The 20,833-nt window shown below is 38.1% G+C and overlaps 3 protein-coding genes across 4 annotated transcripts; 2 read left to right on the top strand and 1 right to left on the bottom strand.

Moving 5' to 3' along the window:
- Positions 1 to 1,949: 1,949 nt before the first annotated feature.
- Positions 1,950 to 5,000, top strand: LOC112171425 (F-box/WD-40 repeat-containing protein At3g52030). The gene is made up of 2 exons (XM_040509646.1): positions 1,950 to 2,113; positions 2,238 to 5,000. The coding sequence occupies exon 2, from the start codon at positions 2,514 to 2,516 to the stop codon at positions 3,519 to 3,521; it is 1,008 nt and encodes a 335-aa protein (XP_040365580.1). The 5' UTR covers positions 1,950 to 2,113; positions 2,238 to 2,513; the 3' UTR covers positions 3,522 to 5,000.
- A 695-nt stretch (positions 5,001 to 5,695) lies between these two features.
- On the top strand, positions 5,696 to 6,188 carry LOC112172954. The gene has a single exon (XM_024310477.2). The coding sequence runs from the start codon at positions 5,715 to 5,717 to the stop codon at positions 6,006 to 6,008; it is 294 nt and encodes a 97-aa protein (XP_024166245.1). The 5' UTR covers positions 5,696 to 5,714; the 3' UTR covers positions 6,009 to 6,188.
- A 125-nt stretch (positions 6,189 to 6,313) lies between these two features.
- On the bottom strand, positions 6,314 to 9,854 carry LOC112172953 (abasic site processing protein YoqW). Of its 2 annotated transcripts, none has more exons than XM_024310475.2 (8): positions 9,368 to 9,854; positions 9,131 to 9,293; positions 8,901 to 8,986; positions 8,301 to 8,413; positions 8,053 to 8,118; positions 7,679 to 7,788; positions 7,538 to 7,603; positions 6,314 to 6,969 (listed from the first exon to the last, which is right to left on the bottom strand). In XM_024310475.2, the coding sequence occupies exons 1-8, from the start codon at positions 9,511 to 9,513 to the stop codon at positions 6,790 to 6,792; spliced, it is 930 nt and encodes a 309-aa protein (XP_024166243.1). In that variant the 5' UTR covers positions 9,514 to 9,854; the 3' UTR covers positions 6,314 to 6,789. The 2 variants fall into 2 exon arrangements, with proteins under 2 accessions (XP_024166243.1, XP_024166244.1); XM_024310476.2 differs by having other exon boundaries at positions 6,314 to 6,963.
- Positions 9,855 to 20,833: the final 10,979 nt, after the last annotated feature.

Raw genomic sequence — 20,833 nt, 5'->3', positions numbered from 1 at the left:
TGTTCTTGGTGATTTTGATGATGATTGTCCGGTGGTGTTCACAGGTATCTGGGCTGGTCTTTGGCTGTGGTCCAAGTAGCCGTGCTATTGGCGAGGTGATTCCCAGTGACGGAGATGTCGGGGTCTGTGGTAAAGGTGTTATTGCCTAAGTGAATTGGGGTATCCAAATTAGTTGGGGCAAACTATTAGGCCTTTGCTTAAGGCTCTTGGAAATGGGCTCATCAATGCTGCTATGGGCCAGAAAATGAAGATGTAAGCAAAGCGTGATGGGCTTGAGCTCTTCAACGAGGCATCTAAGTCAATTCAGATCGTCAAGGGGTTGGGCAGTTGTGGGGCCCACTTCACCCTGCTATTAGGTCCAATCTCTCTATGTAATGGTCATCTTGGCATGCGTTTAATGAAATCTACATTTACTATAAAAAAAAAAAACATAATATTATTAATTGTAGCAAATTTACATTATAAACTACTATTCAAAGACGTGATAGAAAGAGCTACATCGACCTAAATAATTATACAAATTTTCTCAAAATCCAGAAACTTGTAACCAAAAAAAAAAAAAAAACTCAATACTATTTGGTGTAGTGGCATAAGTTTCCCTACGTAAATAGGAGGTTATGAGTTGTTGGTGATGAAAAATTCCGCAGAGGATTTTGACTCACCAATAAATGCGAACTAGAGTGGAAGTTGACCAGAAAAGATCAAGAAGCCTCATTTGAGCGTTAACTCAGAAGCTTAACCGTAAGCTCGAAGAGGAAGGGGTACCTGCAGAAAACCCTTTGATGCCTAAGTCAATATATTTTTTTAGTCAACTAAAGTAGAATAAGTAGGAATTAGATCCCATATCTAGTCGTCTTACCCCTATTTATAGGTGTGCTATGCCTTGAGCCGCAAGTAAACTTGCCTGGCAAGTCGCCAATGACTTGGACAGCAAGTCACTATTGATACCGTACTCATCTCTATAATTATTATCAAGCTTTATGACTATCATCATTGCCCTACTTTATATCTGTAATGATTACTGCACTCATTGCTGTAATCATTGTGGCACTTTACTATCGTCATCATGTCACATTTACGATCGTAATTATCACCATATTCATGGTTGTAAATTTGTAATTGTTCTCATATTCAAGGCAGAGTTAATTATCATGATTGCGGGTTAAATTTGTTGACCACCTCCATATGAGTTTAACTTACGAAAAATTAGTTGTTATACTTCTCAACCGTTGATGTAATAAAAAATAATAAAAAAATAAAAACAAGTACAAAAAAGTGAAAGCAGTATCCTAATCCAACTCTGACATATTTGAACCAGCCTTCAATTTCAAATGATTAAGTCGATGTTGTTGTCGACATATTTGGGATCTAAATTGTGTTGTGCTTCTTCGGATAAATAACAGCTCGAATCATATAGGTAGCTTTTGGAATCAATTAGAGTCCAGTCTTCTTCATGCACTTGATTCAAATGACTCCGACGAATTCTTTTGTACTTTTGGTGTTCTTCCTCGTTCATGATTGAATATGCATAAGCGAACCCCTGAAAGGCTTGTCATCCCTATCAATTGGTTGGAACTTTTTGGAATTGGGGTTTCAGGCTAATGAGCTTAAGCAGTATCTAGTTGGTATGGCCTTGAGGCCTTCCATGTCCGTAAAGTGAAGCATTGCTCATATAGGAGCTTGAATTTTTCACTTTTCCATGAGTAATGGAGTCATGTGTACTGTGTATTATAAAAAATAGGTATGGAGATTCACTTGTGATACAAAATAGGCATAACTAATTTTCATCTTTGAAAGACATATTTTACTTCATTACTTCATTCCCAAAAAATAAAAAATAAAGACACCACTTTACAATCGAATTATAACGGGAACGGGAACGACGTCGTTTTAGACCCGGCGTGAAATTAGAGATGAAACTATGAAAGATGGTGCTGATAAAATTTTGCTATCAGTCTCCCTCTCCAAACCCTAACAATGGCCTCCATTGCGATCTCGATGACAGTTTATTCTGATTCATCTGAATACAATACCACAACCTTATCGAAGCGGAATGGACGATCTCACTTTAGTAACGAAAAACAGAGATTTATGATCAAGGACCAATGACCAGGTGTCTGTTTCAATTTGCGAACACCCAATTCTGCAGTCACCGGATTCCGGTTGTGCGACCAACCCGAAACGGTGGTCGCAACAATCATTACTCATTACAAATTTGTGTTTGTGTGTGAGTGCAGGTGGCTGAAGTGGCAACTTATCAACCATGGAGGAGCTGCACAAATCACAAATTATACAGATAATTGGGTCCCGCCAGGACTAGATAATTGGGTCACTTTAATTCATTTTACTGTTTATAACTAGGAATCCTAGATGTGACATTGTTCTATATTAGTCTCCTTATCTTATTTTACATGGTTGTTCTACTCTTACATATTATACCTTGATCCTAATAAACATATATAGGGCGAAACAACAAATATCTGATAGTCATCCATGTTAAAATCTCTGTTTGGATGTCTTCTTGTTTGAAACACAAATCACATTCCTTCCCGGCCGGGAGAGATTTTGCTCTGGCCAGCAACAACAACAAAAGGCCGAAAAGAGGACCTCCGCCAAACAATGCTCTTGACCATGACGTCCTTTCCGCAATCTTCTCTTTGCTCGACTGCTGCCAAGACCTCGTCAGTTGTTCCTTGGTTTGCAAAACCTGGAGGACCGCCATCGCCAAATGCAAGTGTTTCGAAGCGCTTTATTACAAGCAGTGGCAAATGGGTCTTGTGAGGGGTCTTTGTTTGGAGGAGATGGCCGGTGTGACTCATAGACTTGCATTGCTTCAAAGCCGTTGGATTAATGTTGATCACTGGAAGGGTCACTCTGTTAATATTGATCAATGCCGACACAAGGATGGGTTGCTTCTGACTGGCAGCAGCAGGAAGAAGTTCATGCATCTGTGGTCACCGGAAGAAAGCCGTAAATGTGTGTATAAATTTCAAGGAGAATATCGAGTTCCAGTAGACTATGGCCCTTTGGTTGATTTTGACTTTGATGAGAGCAAGATTGTTGGCTTGGTCGGCTCAAAGAATAGTCGAATATGCATATGGAGGCGCAGTGGGATGACTAGGATATTAAACCCCTTTAAGTGCAAGGGTACCTTTCCGAAGGGTTTATGCATGAGCTACTGTGATCCAGAGGCTGTGGTTGGATGTGCTGACGGCACTGCTCGAGTGTTTGACATGTACAGTAGCCAATGTTCTCAAATTCTTAGAATGCACGACCCTGAGGTGCCAGTGACATGCCTAGGGTTGAGTGATGAAGGCAGTCGGTTGTCCATTCTTGCTGGTGGTGGTTCTTCTATCACAGTTTCCTCTGTACTTTTACCTGATCATGAGTTTGCAGCAAAATTGCATATAGCAGGCGAGATAAAGACTTTGAGTTACAACCCTTGCGGCAATGAGAGGACAGTGTTTGCTGGATCAAGCAATGGATATGTGTACGGTTGGGACCTGAGGACATGCATGTAGACTTTTGTGGGAAACGAGAGTGAGTCGGGGTGCTGTGTGTTCAATGCAGCACCGGAGGAATGATGCATCAACTTTGGTTGTGGGTGGAATGGATGGTGTGTGCTTCATCTAGTGGATCAGAACACAGGGAAAGTGGTTACTAAAATTGTCTTGGACACCAGCTACTGTGTACTGCCAAGTTCTAAACCTGCTTCAAGTTCAAGTGGTGGTTGTTATCAAAACATGGTAATTCAGAGATTGAGAGGAAAAAGGATTTCACCTGATGCCGACATTGTCAGCATTCCTGCACCTCCCATCACCTGCTTGGCAGTGGGGATGAAGAAGATTATCACCACACACGATAGGGACTACATCAGAACCTGGAAATTTAACTAGTCCCTCTGCCGTGTTTTTTGTTAGATATGGCCAAATTCGACGCGCAGTATGTGAAACATTGCCTATGTATGTATGCGCTAACGGGGTCATATTTATTATCAAAGACAGGAAGGCAGAGACTTTTTTTTTTCATTGCATACTTAACAGCTGGTTCATCAAAACGTGGCTCTTTCAATGTCGGATCTGGTCATCATAAGATTTATGAATCTGGGTCCAAACCATCTCTGTGATAACTCACATTGTTGTCACATTATTGCTCCTGCAGTTTGGATATTGATAACACTAATGCTCTCCCCAAGACAGTGCGTTTTCTTTGGGTGGCTTTTTCACTCTGGACAATCTGGAAGGCAAGAAGTGAAGTTGTCTATGGACATCCGTCTCCTAAACCTGTTGGTAAAGCGCACAGAATTGGAGCAGCTGTTGCTGAGTTTCTTGGCAGTTCCTTAGTGGCTCCATATACAGGTGTCCCCCAAGCTGATATCGGTTCTGAAATTCGAGCAATTGTGATGGTGCTTGGGATGATAGCACAGGAATGGCAGGGACTGTAGTTATTGCTAGAGATCATCAGTATTTGGTCGTTGCAGGTAATACTTCCTCATACTTGAATTCTACATTGATGCCTGAAGCCTCTGCTGCTTTGGGGTTTGAAGCCAGCTAAGATTCATGATTTTCAAAATGTTATTATGGAGATTTCAAGTGTACTGTGTTATTTTGGTTCCTTTTCAAAGAATGTCTGGGAAATCTACCCTCTCATCAAAGAAATCCGATGGTTTCAGAGTATGCTGAAGTGTTGTAGCTGGAATTTGATAAAGATAGCATTAGAATGCTTTGGCTGATTTGCTTGCCAGGCAAGCCGAAAGGAAGATGGTTCTTGGAAATTGGGTAATGCACCCTCCATCTGATTTTCTCAAAGTTCTGAGGAGTAATGGATTGCCTGCACCTCCTTCTGGTGTGATTTAGTGGCATGTAGTTATTTCTTTTCTGTTTGTTGTTACTGTAGTTTTGGTTTTCAGTTGTATGCTTCTCTCTGCTGCTTTTGCAGTTTAATGAAACTTCATTGTCCGAAAAAAAACAAAGCTGGTCCAACAATTTTCACTTTGCTTAGCTTTTCTTTTCCGGTATAAAAAAGAATGAATGATTATGCTGGTGAAGAATGAAGGTAGAGTACTTGGAAAAGCAGTATATTCTTATGCACTCAATGTCAGTAGTTTATCTATAGTTTGGTGATTGGGCGCCGCATGCCAACCTGAAACTAATGAAATTATATCACCACTTGTTGTAAAAAAATCATTTCCCATGGGCAAGATCATTCAAGAACACTTCTTCCATAGTTTATATTTTCATCTGTTGTCTACAAAATTATCCAAAGCCACCATTATACCCTTACAACTTCTGGAAAATTGTGGGGGAAAAAAACAGCAACTTTTCAGAGCAAATTTATACAACAGACCAAATTCAGAAACAGATGTTTTACAAAGCAAAGTGTGCGAGTAAATATGTTTTAACTCCAAGCAAAGGGGTAACTACTAGATCTATCCTGCAAGTTCTAATTTGAACTGATTGTCTTTTCATCACAGAGATATCTTTTGATCATGACTACCACAACCCCAACAATAAAATACAACAAAAACTCCTCCTAAGGCTTCACTTTATTCCACTACAGCATCAGGCCTTTAAAAAGCATGATTGTTATGATTGCACCCATTATGATTAACATCATTAACATCAGCAATTCATCTTTAATCACACTATATAAGAAGTACATAGTAATGAACATCACAAAACATTTTGCACAACTTAGTAACACTACAAATAGCAATGTTGAGGAGAGGTTCTATAACCATATCTATGTTGTCAGACTCTACTATGTTGGTTGGGTGGTGCCGGCCACGGAGGCGGATTAGAAGGCGGAGAGGTAGCACAATATGGCTCGGGAATAAGCGCCGACGGTTCTGCCTAGGCTCGCGTTCAGTGCTACAATGGGGGGCAATGGCTGGTCCTATTCGGATGGTAAGGAAAATCATTATGGAGATGGTACCTAATGGAAGATGGATAGAAGCTTATAATTGGTCTTTGCCAATTTTACGTCCACAAATATTTCCCATGTGTTAATTGGCAACTGCAAATTATTTTGCCTAGTTTTTCATTTCAACTCAATATCTGTAAGGAGCTGCTGCAACCCTTTGATTGAAGTGACAGATTTCTTGTTTATATTGGGTGATTTAAGAACTTCAAATGTGGGAATTCACTTGTTCTGTTAACATGATTGCACATTTAGTATTTGAATTCCAATCCGGGGCTTGAATTTTTTCACATGCAGCCATCTAGATTCAAACATCGGGCTCTTATTTTTTACTTAAAATCGAACATATGAACATCACGATCTCTGTGTTTATATGCATTGCACAAAATCCGACTACAGAAGTCATTTATATTGTGGATGCAGTACAATCAGAAGTTCAGATACAAGTTCGATACAACAGAAAGGATCACTACACTGCCTAGCCGCAAAAGATGGAGAAACATAGGAGATTACACAGTACCGACTGTAGCTTGACTGCAAAACAGCAACTTCATATCTGTCTTTCTACCTAACAAAATCATCAGCCATGTCCATACACATATGAAGCGTGGACAAAGAAAGTTTGAAGTTGATGCAAACAAAACTAGCTCTTCCCAAAGTATGAAAATAGTGTAGGTTGCTTATCTTGAGAAGTCTTCAAGTTGACCTTCTTCTTTGCTGGACTAGCACTAGAAATCTTATCAGCTTTCTTAAGAACCAGTTTAGAATCAGCTAAGAACTCTTCATAGTCCCGCTTCGTCTGCCCCTTAGATGCCTCCTCTTGAGAGAATGTAGAGACACTAGTTTTTGAATCTTCTTCACATTTCACAGTCAAGGATGGTTGCACCCTGTCCTCTGTGTATTCAGGATCTTTTTTATGCTTTCTGGAAAATCAGTCTTCACAGATGAGTCATGAGAACTTGTATCATTTGGCTTTAGCTCTTCTTTTTTGGTTCCCTTTGTTGAGAAAAATTTTGTGATCGAGTTAGTGCCCTCTGTCTTCAACTGTATCTGCAGAAAATGATGCAATCATTAAGTAGTGGTATTCTTTTAGTATTAAAACAAGAATATGACTTATTACTTCCCTCCTCAACCCCACCCTACCAAAGAAGGTAACCCTAATACCCTCCCAAACCCTAATCAAGACAGGATTCAATTCCAGATCTCTGAATTGGCAACCAAGAGACTTTACCAAACCACGAAAACTCGATGTATTAAGGAAATCTTACCCTACAGAAAGCAGAGTCACTGTTTTGTATACCAAGCAATGCATCATGATGCGAGGGAAAAGGTACCAAAAGCCAGTCTTTAACAACTTTAAGTACAGAACAATTTCCTTTATAAGAAATTTTTCAATGAAACCATCTTAACAACTTTATCTCATCATGTAAACTTCCTAAAGGAGAACCACCTTAAGGAAAAGCACAGGTGAAAAATCATTTCTCACATTCAAGTCTGCAAGTCAAAATTTCGCCTTTACTCTGACTAGGAGATCCAGGTTAAAATTATTGGGTTTAAATTCTTCCCATTACCAAATGATGCACATCATGCGTAAAAGAAAACACAGTAACTGTCGCACCTCATTGCTGCACTCTGGCCCATTAAAAGACACCTTACCCATTGCTGGTGTTACTGGGTACCATACCTGGTGATTAAAGGAATTAGCATCCAAGAAATAGTAGTTTATGTCTCTCCTTTTAGAAGTTCAAGAATTACTTACCAAATCAGACCCTTCATATGGTTTAAGTAACTTGTCAAAATTGGAAGATGAAGAATCATTAAGCCATGTATCAATAGATTCCTTGTCACCCAAAATAACTGGCATCCTGTCTATAGTGAAAAAAAAAAAAAATTAATAAACATGTTAAAGAGTATAAGGTGAGAATGGAGGGAAGGAGAACATTTCACACTCTTAACAAGGACTAAACATATAACATGTCAAGCAACTGAAACTAGAAAATGTACTGGTAGTAACATCTGCCAGTAACCTTACATATAAAATAAAAATTGAGCAAGTAATGGAGAGTCTATAGCTAATGCATACTGTATTAGAACACAGAGAAACATAAATGAAAAAGAACAAGCAGGACTCACCATGGAGCCACGCCAAAGCTGAAGATGAAGAAGTTGTAATGATAGTGAAGGTATAAAGTTTCTCACCTGCAGGCTCACGTTCAGTACACAAATTAGAACCCAGATGAGAACAGTCACATACTAGATATTCACTGGCTAACATGTTTCAGATTAATTCAATGATTTACGGACATAAAGCAAAAACAAACTAACAGCAGTTGTGGTTTTGGGAAGCGGGTTTAATAACAGAATGTTTGTACATTAACTACCTTCAGAGTTCTCCCACGAATCATAAAGAGCAGCAAACAGAAGAGGCCGACCATCCTTAAAATGGACATAGTAAGGCTGTTTCTTAGAACCATCTTTTTTCCATTCATAAAATCTGGAAATGCAAATTTCACACTGATTCACTATGAGATATTCATTAGTAACAAGAATGAAAGGGAAAGACTTCTCGTCCTCCAATATGACCAAAACTGAAAAGATGTCGTCATGTAAAAGTATGATTACTGCTGCACATTTACAATTACAGTTCACATAATCGTTTTTACTTCATGAATCATGATGTGGTGCTACATGTCATACTAGATGAAAGATAAGTGCCCACACCTTGGAGGACGATAATCTATTTTCGGCATAACCGATCCAATTTTAAGTACTTTAGTTTCTAGCAACTAAAAGAGTGGCGTGACAATGTGACATGTATTAAATTTGGGAGAACATTGTCCCCCTAATATTGTTTGTATATCGTTTTCCTTCTCATATCACAAAGAATTAAAAGGCAGAAACACTTGATCGAAAAGAAGTATGGTATAATCAGTGTACACTGTAGAGCAAGACAAACCAGTCATATAGCAAAAACAGCATACCCTTCTACAGCAACTAGGCAGCGGTTTTTAGGAACTAGACGACGAAAAGAAGCCTTTTCACAAATGGACTCAGAGCGAGCATTGAACTGCAGTTGTTTACACAAATCATAAATCACAACCATCCAAACAAAAGTTGCTTAATTTGAAGCCAGGCCAAAACCAACCAAGCTTAAAACTACTGCAAATTCAAATTGAACATGAAAAAGAATCACAACTGGAGCTTCAATTACCATCCTGTAATGATCGGGCTTCTCCGTTTTCTTGGTGAAACTCGGAATCAGTCCCCATTTCATGCAATGAAGAACAGCGCCGTCTTCACCATCTGACCCACTATCTCCTCTACGCACGACCGGCAAATCCGCTCCCGGCGACACATTATACGACGGCCGATACCTGAAAATTCGTTAAAACCATTTTTCAATCTAAAAAAAAAAAATATAAAAAAAGAGTCTATATTCAGTAATCACCGGTCCAAGTTAATCGTACGAATGGCGCCATGGTTGCGGTAGCAAGCCCTCGAAACGTCGTCGGCTCTGAGAGTACAGCGCGCCCTCCCACACATCTCCAAGGAAGAAGAACACTCAACAAGGCGGGAACCGAAACGCCACACCATCTTATAACCGTCCGATTTCAACTTACACGACCTTCGAGATCCTCCGTGGCAATCCCTGAATCGTAAGCTCCAGGATTTCGACAGGTGTCTTCCAAAATATAACCCGACCCGGTTCGCTGGAATCGGGTCCTCTTGCTTTTTAGCTTTGGCTCCCAGTCACAATACGGAATGCTCTCCCTGGCAAAAAGACCGAAGACGTTGCCTTGGTGTGTGGAGTCCGCCGGCAACCAACTCCGGCGAGTGCGGACGGAGGCGCGGTCGCCGAGGCGGCGGTCGTGGTCTCCGGCGCTGGCGATGAGGAAGGCGGAGGAGAAGTCGGAGTGGTGAATCGTGGATAGTCGACGGCGAAATGCACGAGATCGGCGACCAGGTTCCGCCACGTAAGCGGTTCGTGAACAGTTAATGTCCCCAACAAGCGTTGGAAGCAGCTCCGGGAACAGTTAATGTCCCGCACTCGCCTCGTTCTCAAAGAAACAGTAGGTAACTTTTCACCAAGGGTTTCGGTTTCATTTACTTAGGCTTACATTAATTCATGAGATTTGTGGAGGGGTTTAAGATAATGTTTTGGTAATTGGAGGTTTGAATTGTTTGTTTGGGGTTTAAGATAGTCTTGACCGGTCAAGCTCGATGGTGGACTTGCTCTAAGTGGGAGGGTTTTGAAAATTTTAATGTGAGAGATTTGGTATGCTGTCATTAATTGAAATTATGGGTTAGAGAAGGGTGGGATTCTTGCATTTTGACAAGAGGTTCAAGTCGTTGTCCTTCAAAGGATATCTCTCAAGGCGTTAATATATTCCCTTTGTCAATTCTGGGTGAGAATGGGAAAAGAGTGAGTCTCTGTGTAGATCGTTGGGTGGGGAAAACAGCTTTCCATAACCTTTTTCCTCCATTATACAGACTCATTTTCAGAATGCTCCTATTGTAAGATCTTGTGATAGTTCTGTTTCTCATCTTTTGTCTTGGGATTTGAGTTTTGGAGGAATCTTAATGTTCAGGATATGGGGGAATCAACATATTTGTTGGCATGTTTAGAAATATTATTTTGCTTCTATCAAGATCGGATAGGAGAGTATGCAAGCTGGAGTCATCAGGATTCTTCTTAGATATGGACGTTTCTTGTCTTTTTCTTGACCTCATTTAGGCTAAGGTACCCGGAAAGGTGCGAGCGCCTATTCTGGAGTTTTGCTGGTGGTAGATTGATTACTTGTGATATGGTTCAGAAGTTCTTGGTGTGTTTCACCTAATTTCTGTGAGATGTACAGAAATGATCCAGAAAGTTTGAATCATTTGCTGCCTCGGTGTCCCGTAGCTTTGACTTTGCTTGGAAAGGTTTTTTTGGGAGGCTATTATGAGTGGGCATATTCACTATCATGCTATGCTCAACTTTCTAAGCTCTTAAGTACTTTGGGGAAGAACGATGGGTAAGATGCATGGCATCTTGCTGCAGCTGTAGGTGTTAGCACCTGCAATAAGCTTCTCGAGTAGTTAATTATCAATGGCTCAATGTATTAATTAGTCTATGTATTTTATATTCAATCATTTGTAACTGAGAAAACTTTAGAAACAAAGAAGAAGAAGAAGAAATCATCTAAAGCGCTGCATCGGGGATCTGCTCATTCCATAGTCCTAAATCACGATTCTTTTGCCTCACATATTGGCATATTATTTGTAGATTCAAGAGAGAAGCAAGGGAATCTGTGGTCTCAGAATTAAGTGAGAACAATATAAAGTTGCATACAAGGTAGCTACGCAGCTACATAATGTGTTCATTTTTGTTCTTCAGAATTACGTAATAGCGTATTGTCTTTGAAGTACATTACACGTGTATGCAACATACATATATAGCGTGTACATATATGTACATTTCTTATATATTTAGGACTCAAGTACTCCTCTCCTCATGTATGACTTGAAAATTCGTCACAAATTGGGAGGGGGGAATGATGTGTGGTAATGCGTTATCATACACTGAAAAATTGTGGTATTGTATAAATTTTATAAGGGTTTGTGGCTCTTCAACTATTGTTAATATAACGGTAGAGGATGAATATAACTAATTCAGACTACTTTGAATTACATTTTGATAATAATGAAAGTCGGTAAAAGCATCCGCCACGATGTTAACTTATCAAATTGAGATCTAAATTTGCTTTCGTCCTATTTTTACAATGATTTGTAAACGTACAGAAGGAGAAACCGGATCGGTGAAAAACGGGGTGAGAACCATGCAGGATACAATTGAATAGGATACGAAGGAAATAGGACAAAGATGGTCTGCTATTATTGCCAAACATTCATGGCGGTGATGTCATCCGATCATGTCATCCGATCATCAAGTATACAGTGTCCAATTAATAATGATCTGAAAAGTAACCAAGTAATTAATTAAGAGAGGAACAGTAGCTGACATGGTTGCTGGCGATTGGCCGAGAGATATAAATGAGAATAAATTGGAGAAACTAATGACGAGGAGAACAGTAATCTATAGAGCTATGGACGGCCAACGGTCGACTGCGTCATGATAAATTTGTGATGCGTATTGATGAATGATACAAGTTGATGCAGACACCCCATGCACGTGGAAACTATGTGGAATTTTGGGTGGAGGTCGACCAAATTTTTTACAAATTTATGGATAAAGTTTTTAATATCTCACGTGAGATCTATATGTTTAAAACGTTCTCACACACAAGTGTAATGAGTTTAGTCTCATCATCTATATTTGTAGAAAGCCTTTCTCAATATATGAAATCAAATAATCATTCATAAACTCATTACTGATTCGTAAGAGAGGAATAATGAAAACCCAAAAAAACAGTTGCGGCAATACTCTATGCAAAAAGAATTGATTGAGAATCGTAACTCGATTAACATATACTAAGTAAGAATGAATAGAAAGCATTGATTAATTGATTGAATAATTGATCTCAAATAGATTTAGAATTTAGTGTAATAACATATCATTAAACAGGTACCAATAATATCTAGTCTAATTAATATAACCTACATATTACATAATTTTTTTTCAAAATATTCAGTTAGAGGGTTCCACCTGGCCCTAACCTGGCTCCGCCTCTGTTAATGTGTGTCTGTGCAAAGTGCAAACATAATAATAACAAGTAATAACTTATCAACTACCAGCTGCTTTCAACGAAAATTCCGCCCATCGTAGTTTGTAGGGTGACTCGAGCTAGTAAAAGCTATGACAAAACAAAATGATCCTGGATAAATATAGACCATGGTCCATGTAGATCGCTATAGCTCCAATACTACTACTGCACCCTAAACCATAAGATGGTCTATTTTGCCTTTTTGCATGTGTGATGAGATTTTGTTTCGTATCATTTTGCTTTGTAGACCTTTTCTTCTATTTACTTTGTGGGGACTGGGGAATCTATCGCGGCACATCCTGAAAGACATAATTATTTCAATCAGAAACCTCAACCTTTATTTCTAGACTTAAGAGTAAGAAGAAATTAAAGAGAAAACCCCCAACTTATTGCTTGCTCTGAAGTAATTGTTACGTAGACTTTAAAGGAATACACAATGTTTTATTGATTATGTTGAATTTAACATACAACGATGTGGCTGTAGTTTAGTGGTAAGAATTCCATGTTGAGGCCGTGGAGATAGGATAATGTTTTATGGTTTTATTGAAACAAATATTATATCCTTTTTATTTATTTATTTTTTAAACAACTATCAGACATGAAGATATATAACAGAAGATTTTTTTTTTTTTGGTAAGAAGGTTTTTTTTTTTGAATGAATGGTAATTCCATTGATAAAACGCATGCCAAGAAGGCCATTACATACCCACCCGCTGCCTCACATTGGACATGACAAGGCATCATGGTAAAACCACAGTGATACATAGGATAGACCAACTACATTCGAACTTATCACTCACTTATCTAAAACGAGCCTATAACTATGACAATACATAGTTTATAGGCATGCAGGCAAATACTCATTAGCGCTTACTAAGAAACTAAATGAGCATAGCTCCCTAAACACTAGGGAATTATTGAAAATAGACTAAACTACTAACATAGAGATCCCTAAATAAAATAGGAAACATAAACAACCCACAAGGTCCCTAGACAAACATCACCCAAAGCCCAAACATGAGTGGCCCAACCCAGCTCAAGCCTCCACCCTTCTGCAAGAGAAACTAACCTTACGCACACCGAAGGCACCGTCACCGCGAGCGGACCTCCGCCGTCCCCACCTCAAGGAATCACGGTGCCACCATCCAGAAGACCCCAAATGAAGCTCCAACAGCACGGTCAAACCCAAATCCACAACGGGTTTGTGCCCCCCGCGCTCCAAAGCCTTCAGCAGATCCTTGAAAAAATGCCATCATCGTCGCCAAGCAGAACCCAGATCCTGCTGCCGACAATATTCCACGAAGTAGTGCCTACGACCACTTCTAAACTCCAAATAGCTTCGAACTCTAGCAGAACCTGACTACTCGCTGTCTAAAACCTCAAATAGTGCAATCTTGGAAGTCAAAGGGAATAGCAAAAACATTCCCATCCGACAGCATCCCAACGCCGACGAGGCGAGTGCCAACGTTGACGGCAGACGCCGCCGGACAAGAAGAAGATTTTTGGGTTTTCGCCTTTGCTCCCTGACCTTGTGCGGCTAGGGTTTTGTAGCTGAAATCTAGAAAGTGAAGAACAGCATAGCATTTTTGGTAAGAAGGTATAAACAGAAGATAAAGCAAGATTATAATAAGCTTATTCCTTAAAGTTCTTTTATGTAGTAAATTAGTAATCTTAGAATTTTGTTGATAAGGAAATTAAAATGCAACATACACTAAAACAAGAATCTTGAATAAAGGTCAAAACCACATTTTTCATAGTTCTAAATCTAGTTCGATTAAAACTTTATTCTTGAAATGTTATTTGAGAAATTTTTTTTTTATATTTAAACTGTAATGAAGTTCATAGTGTGAATAAGAACTTCTTTTTTTTTAACTAAAACAAACATGATCAAGTAAAATCATGATCGAATTTTGTTTAAAAACAAAAATTAGGCTAATATTTGAACTGAAGTGGATAAGAGCAAAGGTTGTGGATTTATTTTGTGGAGACAATGTTTTGTTGACAAGTAAATGCATATTTGTGAGGCCTGGGCGCCGGTGAGAATTAAGTGATGGGTTTTGACTTTTGAACAAGGATTGTCATCTCTATTAATTTGAAGAGTTCTTGGATACTCTTGAGTAAGTGGGGCCAATTTTGTGGGCGATTTGCTGTTCACCACTGTGCTCAGAAGCTTTAAAGCTGGATCAAATTTGCTCACCACGTTACTAAATGCAGTGATATCACCACCCTATTAAAACTTGTCACGTTATATAGATTTTAACTACAGTTAACTATAATAAAAAATTTCATTAATTAATGTTTTTTTAATAAAAAGTAAAAGCCTTCCTTTTCTTCTTCTTCTTCTTCAAAAAAAAAACAGGTAAAAGCCGCCCTCACGACTTCACTCCTACAATTCTCTCTCTGTTTCTTCTTAACTGCCATAATTATCTCTCTCACCCACCACAGCCACACGACCCCAATTCCCCAACTCCCACTCCAGCGCCTAATAGCATCTTTAACAGACTCTCTATTTTGGCTCCTTAGTTATTTTAGAGAGCATATCAAGTTTTTTTATCCATTTTAGCAGCTGCACCAGACTCCTAAGTGGCTCTCCATTATAACTTTTAGCTATCTCGCTCCTAAATATAGAGAGCGAGATGAGGCTCTCTATAATTTAAAACATTCATTTTGAGTTATTTTTATGTAATTTATAAATACATTTAAACTATTTAGTCTTCATTTTAAAAATAATATAAATTTAAAATTATCTAAAATAGAGAGCATTGATACAGAAGTATTTTTAAAGTGGCTAGCCAAAATAATTTTTTAGCTACTTTAGCTAAAATTTGACTCAAAAATGGATAGCACTGCTAAAGATGCTTTAAGACAATGAAGAGGACGATAACTTTTTGCTTTGGTGAGATTGAGAGATGTTTCTGTTTGGATGCCGTCAGCGGTGTCTAGGTCGGAACTTTTCGCCACAGGCGATTGTGGTGGCAGAGATGAATTAGTCCACCAAAATAAATTTCACTATGGATTTATATTGCTACCAGCTGGTGGCAGAGTGCCAATGACTTTAATTAATTTTTACACTATATTCAAATCTCAAATGTGGGTTTGGTGGGATTATTTATTCGAATTGGGTTTGTCTGGTTTGTTGTGAAGAAGGTAGGGACTAGGGAGAAAGGAACTAGTGGCTAGAGAGAATTTGTTTTCTCTCAGACTGCTTTCTCTCTTGCTATTAAAATTGGGTCATTTTGGTATTCTATCAGTCCTTGATTTGCAAAATTCTTAAGGAAAATGATCATATTTCAAAACTGAGTTTGCTATGTTTGTTTCTGGGTTTGATGGGAGAGGAGAGAGAGTTTTGTTCTTTTATTTTTCTTTCTTAATTAATTATTAATATAATATTATTAGTCTATCTCTACTATTATAAATGGAGGGCCCTCTTTTGGTGTCAAAGGATTTCACTAAATTTTGAAGTGTAATTATTAAATTACACTAAATTTTGAAGTGTCAAAGGATTTCACTAAATTTTGAAGTCTATCTCTACATTTTCATAACATAATTATTAAATTAAATCAATAAAATATAAATAGATAAAAGTGTAAATTGAAATTTAAAATAGCCAAATCACCACTATTCTATGTTAAAAAAAATATATATTCCTTTTAGTTGACCATTTTCCCTTAACACAATGTCACCCGCAAGAAACGAGAGCATGTTGCTAGTTACTATTAATCCTAAAGATTTAACCATGATTAAAAGGACACGTGGTGAGCATTTGTAGAGTGGTGGCATCACCAGGGGCGGAACCAGGATTTGAATGTAGGGGGGGTCCAGACATAGTGGCAAAAAAAAAAAAAAAAAAAAAACCTACTCCAAAAATAAATTAAAAAATCATTTTTAATATAATGCATAACTCAACAATAAATTTTTTATAAATTTGAAAAAGGAAAAACCGTACATAACTGCACATTTGAAAAAATAGCTGGAATCAATTCAAAAAACGCCTTATTGTTATTGATTATTTTATTACACTTACACACACACATATATCAATCATTTTTTTTTTGGCCAGTATATTTGATCATCACCTTTTGGGGGGGGGGGGGGGGGGGGGGGGGGGGGGGGTGTCCGGACCCCGTCAAACCGGAAGGTAGTTCCGCCCCTGGGCATCACCACCTTTACTAATGTGGTGAGCAAATTCAAATCTCTCTAAAGCTCACAGAAGTAGAAGCACAGAAGAGTTAATAGTTGAAAAAACTCCCTTACACGTCGACGTCGTTGCCGTCGCCGTCCTAGCTATCTCAGCCAATTGCCGTTGCCGGAGAAGACACAAAGAAGGAGAGCCGCTGCCTCCAAAGCCCAAAACCATCTGGGGCCAACTTTTTTCCCGCCAAATCTAGAGAAATAGTTTGCTTCTTTGTCTTGCCGGAGCGACAGCTGGAGCCCAAGGGTTGAACTTTTATGCTCATGCTCAGAGTAAATGTTGACAACGACGTCGTATACAGGATAGCGAAACAAAAGAGCGACGCTCCCGCAGTGGCAGTTAAAATAGAGATTTACTCAATTAACTTTTATTATCGTTTAGTGCATTAAAAATTACCGCATTGCCTCTGCCGTTAGCAACCGTCCTTGCCTCCTTGGGGCCATTTACTATCTCTGTCTCCACTATTCCTGCATGTTTACATATGGCTATATATAAATATATATACACACACACATACCTGACTCTCTCCATACCCTTACCATCTTTGCTCATGATTCAAAACATTCCCTTGTCTAGTTAGCCATCGTAGTTTGAATAACTATCAGTGATGTGGACGATGATGGGTAGCAGCAGTGGTTGTAGAGACCCTAATATTGGGGCTCTGCCTGAGTACTCGATCAAAGCTGCATATCCTCAGCCTGCAGTACTACTCACTCCAAAGCTTAGCTCTACTTCCAACATGACCCAAATCCCTTTGTTACCATTCAACCACCACCATCAGAGTACGTACCGATGATTTATACACACACACACATTCATATATAGATGATTGCAGTACACACACACACACACAATCATATATAGATGATTGCAGTACACACACACACATACATATATATACATATCATACTTTGATGGTCTGATTATTCTGTGGGTAGCTGATAATCTGATTTCATGTGTACGTATGCAGTGGTTCCAGTGACGTCGAATGAGCAAGGCAGAAATAGCAGTGATTGTTCTTATAGTCATAATCGAAGTTCCCGATGGACTCCAACCCCGGAGCAGATAGTGCATCTGGAAGAGCTGTATCGATCTGGGATCAAGACGCCGACGGCCCAACAAATCCGACAGGTGACTGCACGGCTTCGAAACTATGGGAGGGTTGAAGGCAAGAATATATTCTACTGGTTTCAGAACCGCCGAGCCAGGGAGAGGCAGAAGACACGCCGTGAACTCGTGTCCATGCATCAGTCCGACTCTAAACAACAACAACAACAAACTTTGACTAACAACACAATTAGCTGTCTCCGAGAAAAAGAATCTGCAGGAGGTATCATTTAATAAGCATCATTTTATTATTAACATGCAGTTAATCTATCTGTTGGACACAAGGCTCCCCAGGTAATAGGGGGATTAGGGTTCAACACTTGGTGAGGCCAGCTCCTTTAGGTCACCTACGGGCTACGGCTCAATTACTGTATACCATATTGAATATCTATGCTATGAGGAGGGGAGAGTGAGAGAGTTAATGGTTATGTTAATAATAATTAAGACCATTCAGTACAAATAATATAACCGTGCTTTACACTCATGACTCACCAGGCAAGTCAGCAAACCCTAGCCAAGAGCTGGAGAACCTAATTAATTGAACGGGCACTCGAGTACAAGGACTTGTAAATTTATTGGTTCTATATAGCTGAACGGGTGCAAAAATTAATTAACAGATTATTTCATGTTATGGAAATTGTTTGCTTGCCGTTGACTTTGTTCGTTGTTTTGAAGTTGAGCAGCAGAATAGATGGACACTACGAAGCTTCACTCTTCTTACCGATCAGGTAAGTGTATATTGTATAATGTATATCGAGCCAAAATCTCAAGAAACTATAGAAATTTATTGAATGCATTATTTAATGTTGGAAAATGATTATTCGCCTCAATCTGAGTTGTCATGTTATGTCACCTACTCACATTACACTTATGCCATGTAATACTTTAAAAAAAAAAATCATCTTGCCCTTCTAAAATCCAATAGCTCTAAATTATTTGCTTACTTTAAAAAAAATGGTTTTTTTTTTTCTGTTTCTTTTTTCTTCAATCAAGAATAGATTTGCATAACACATTTATATGAATTCGGAGTTTGTTGGGTTCCTACAAATTATGAAAATATATGTGAAAAATACATATTCATGTTCATATGAATATATATATATATATATATATATATATATATTTCATCCAAAAAATACACACACATATAAATAATGAAATATATTTATTTAAAAACAAATAACTTTTTTTTTTTAATCTCAACTATAATATAATGGTTATATGATCTAATGGTCTAGAATGAGAGTATAATCTTAATTATAATTTAGGTGGTTATTGATCCGCCCCTTAGTTGGGGTGTTGTGGTGTAAAAAGTTGTTTGTAAATAAATTTAATAAAATTAATAAAAAGTAACTAATCATCCTTACACTAATAAATTAATTAGGAAAGTAAAAAAATTAAATTAGATTCCGTATAAAAAAGAAAAAAAAAATTGGATCCACACAAATGGGAAGAGAATATATTGATATCGTAATTTTAATCCATAAAATCTAGTAATTTAAGTAATATTTAAATCTCTTAATAAGTAAAGGACAAACATTGGAAGAAAGAGTTAAGAGTGGATCTAATAATAAATTATTTTCACTAAAAATTTTCTCTCACAATTAAATATTAAATTTAAACATGAAGGAATACGTATTAATTGAAGCGAAGAAAGATATTTCAAATTCTAATTAAATTCATTAATGTCATTAATTCAATCTAAAAGGAAATATAAAAGGGTAAAATTAGTGTTCCAAGATTATAATTTGGCAATATATATTATGCGGAATTGAAAATAAAAATTTGAATTTGCTTACATGGCAAGACACCTAAGATTGAGGTCATTGAGGCCTTTTACTATTTTGCACTACATATGTGCATGAGTTTCATTTGTTACTGTACGTCCTCAGGAATCATCTTCAGTACTGCAAGAGAGGATGACGAGCATGGCGAAAAGCAATTCCTCCGGGCTACTTATGGAACATACCGATTCACCTGGACTGACCTCAAACACAAACGTGTCAGCTACATTAATTTACAAAAAGCTCTTGGACTTTCATCACTATTATGATTACAATTACGGTATGGTATTGACTACACCGAATATTTACAAAGAAGAAGAAGAAGAAGAAAGCACAGAAACTCAAACTCTTAAGCTCTTTCCACTCGAGAGCGACAATCTTAAAGGTGCTAAGGATACCAAATTACCTATGAGCAGAACCACAAGCACAGAAGCTACTTCAAATTTCATGGCAGACCAATATTATTAGTTTCTTTGAACGCTTAAGGGAGCATATAGCTAGGAATCTATATATTCATGTAATAATAGTACGCATGCGTGTCTTCTCTTTCATGGAATAATGCGGCACATCTTTATGATCAGGCCGGTTCTGTATTTGCTTATTCTTCCCACTTTTGTTTCTTCTATTTGTTCAAACATAGAGGAAGAGTAAGGCTGGTGTCCCTCTTCTTTACTTAATTAGGTTTCTTTCGTTTGCTAGTGTACCTTTTCTGTTTCTATATATAAAACTCCATCGTATTGTATTGTCGAAGTCCATCAAAAATGTAAGGTCAATACATATGTATAACTAGCAAGCTCTTATATGTCATGATCAACTTCAGATTTGCCTGGTCCTGCATTTTCTGTTTGTATCATGCATGCTACAGAACAGTTAGGTAATGCTGCAGAAGACATGCGTCAGACTGATTATCAATAGAACTATTGTATATGTATCTGCATATGTGTGTGTATCGGTCCGAACATAATCACTCCACTTTATACCATAGAGTAAACACATTATGCACTATGGCATCTAAAATATAGAGATAACAACAATGAATTAGGTTTATCCTAGCCCAATGCAAAATATCACTCCACCAATAATTTAACTCTAGCACATTAATAATGCATATGAGCTCTACATACACT

This window comes from Rosa chinensis, chromosome 6 (genome assembly GCF_002994745.2).
Source record: "Rosa chinensis cultivar Old Blush chromosome 6, RchiOBHm-V2, whole genome shotgun sequence".
Taxonomy (NCBI): domain Eukaryota; kingdom Viridiplantae; phylum Streptophyta; class Magnoliopsida; order Rosales; family Rosaceae; genus Rosa; species Rosa chinensis.
This window is presented reverse-complemented; position numbering and strand designations above follow the sequence as displayed.

Coding starts and splice junctions, on each gene's coding strand:
- LOC112171425 (XM_040509646.1), top strand. CDS start 2,514: ATGTCTTCTTGTTTGAAACACAAATCACATTCCTTCCCGGCCGGGAGA.
- LOC112172954 (XM_024310477.2), top strand. CDS start 5,715: ATGTTGAGGAGAGGTTCTATAACCATATCTATGTTGTCAGACTCTACT.
- LOC112172953 (XM_024310475.2), bottom strand. CDS start 9,513: ATGGTGTGGCGTTTCGGTTCCCGCCTTGTTGAGTGTTCTTCTTCCTTG. Junction 9,294..9,367: donor CGTACGATTAACTTGGACCG/GTGATTACTGAA, acceptor ACGAATTTTCAG/GTATCGGCCGTCGTATAATG. Junction 8,119..8,300: donor TTCGTGGGAGAACTCTGAAG/GTAGTTAATGTA, acceptor GTGAGCCTGCAG/GTGAGAAACTTTATACCTTC.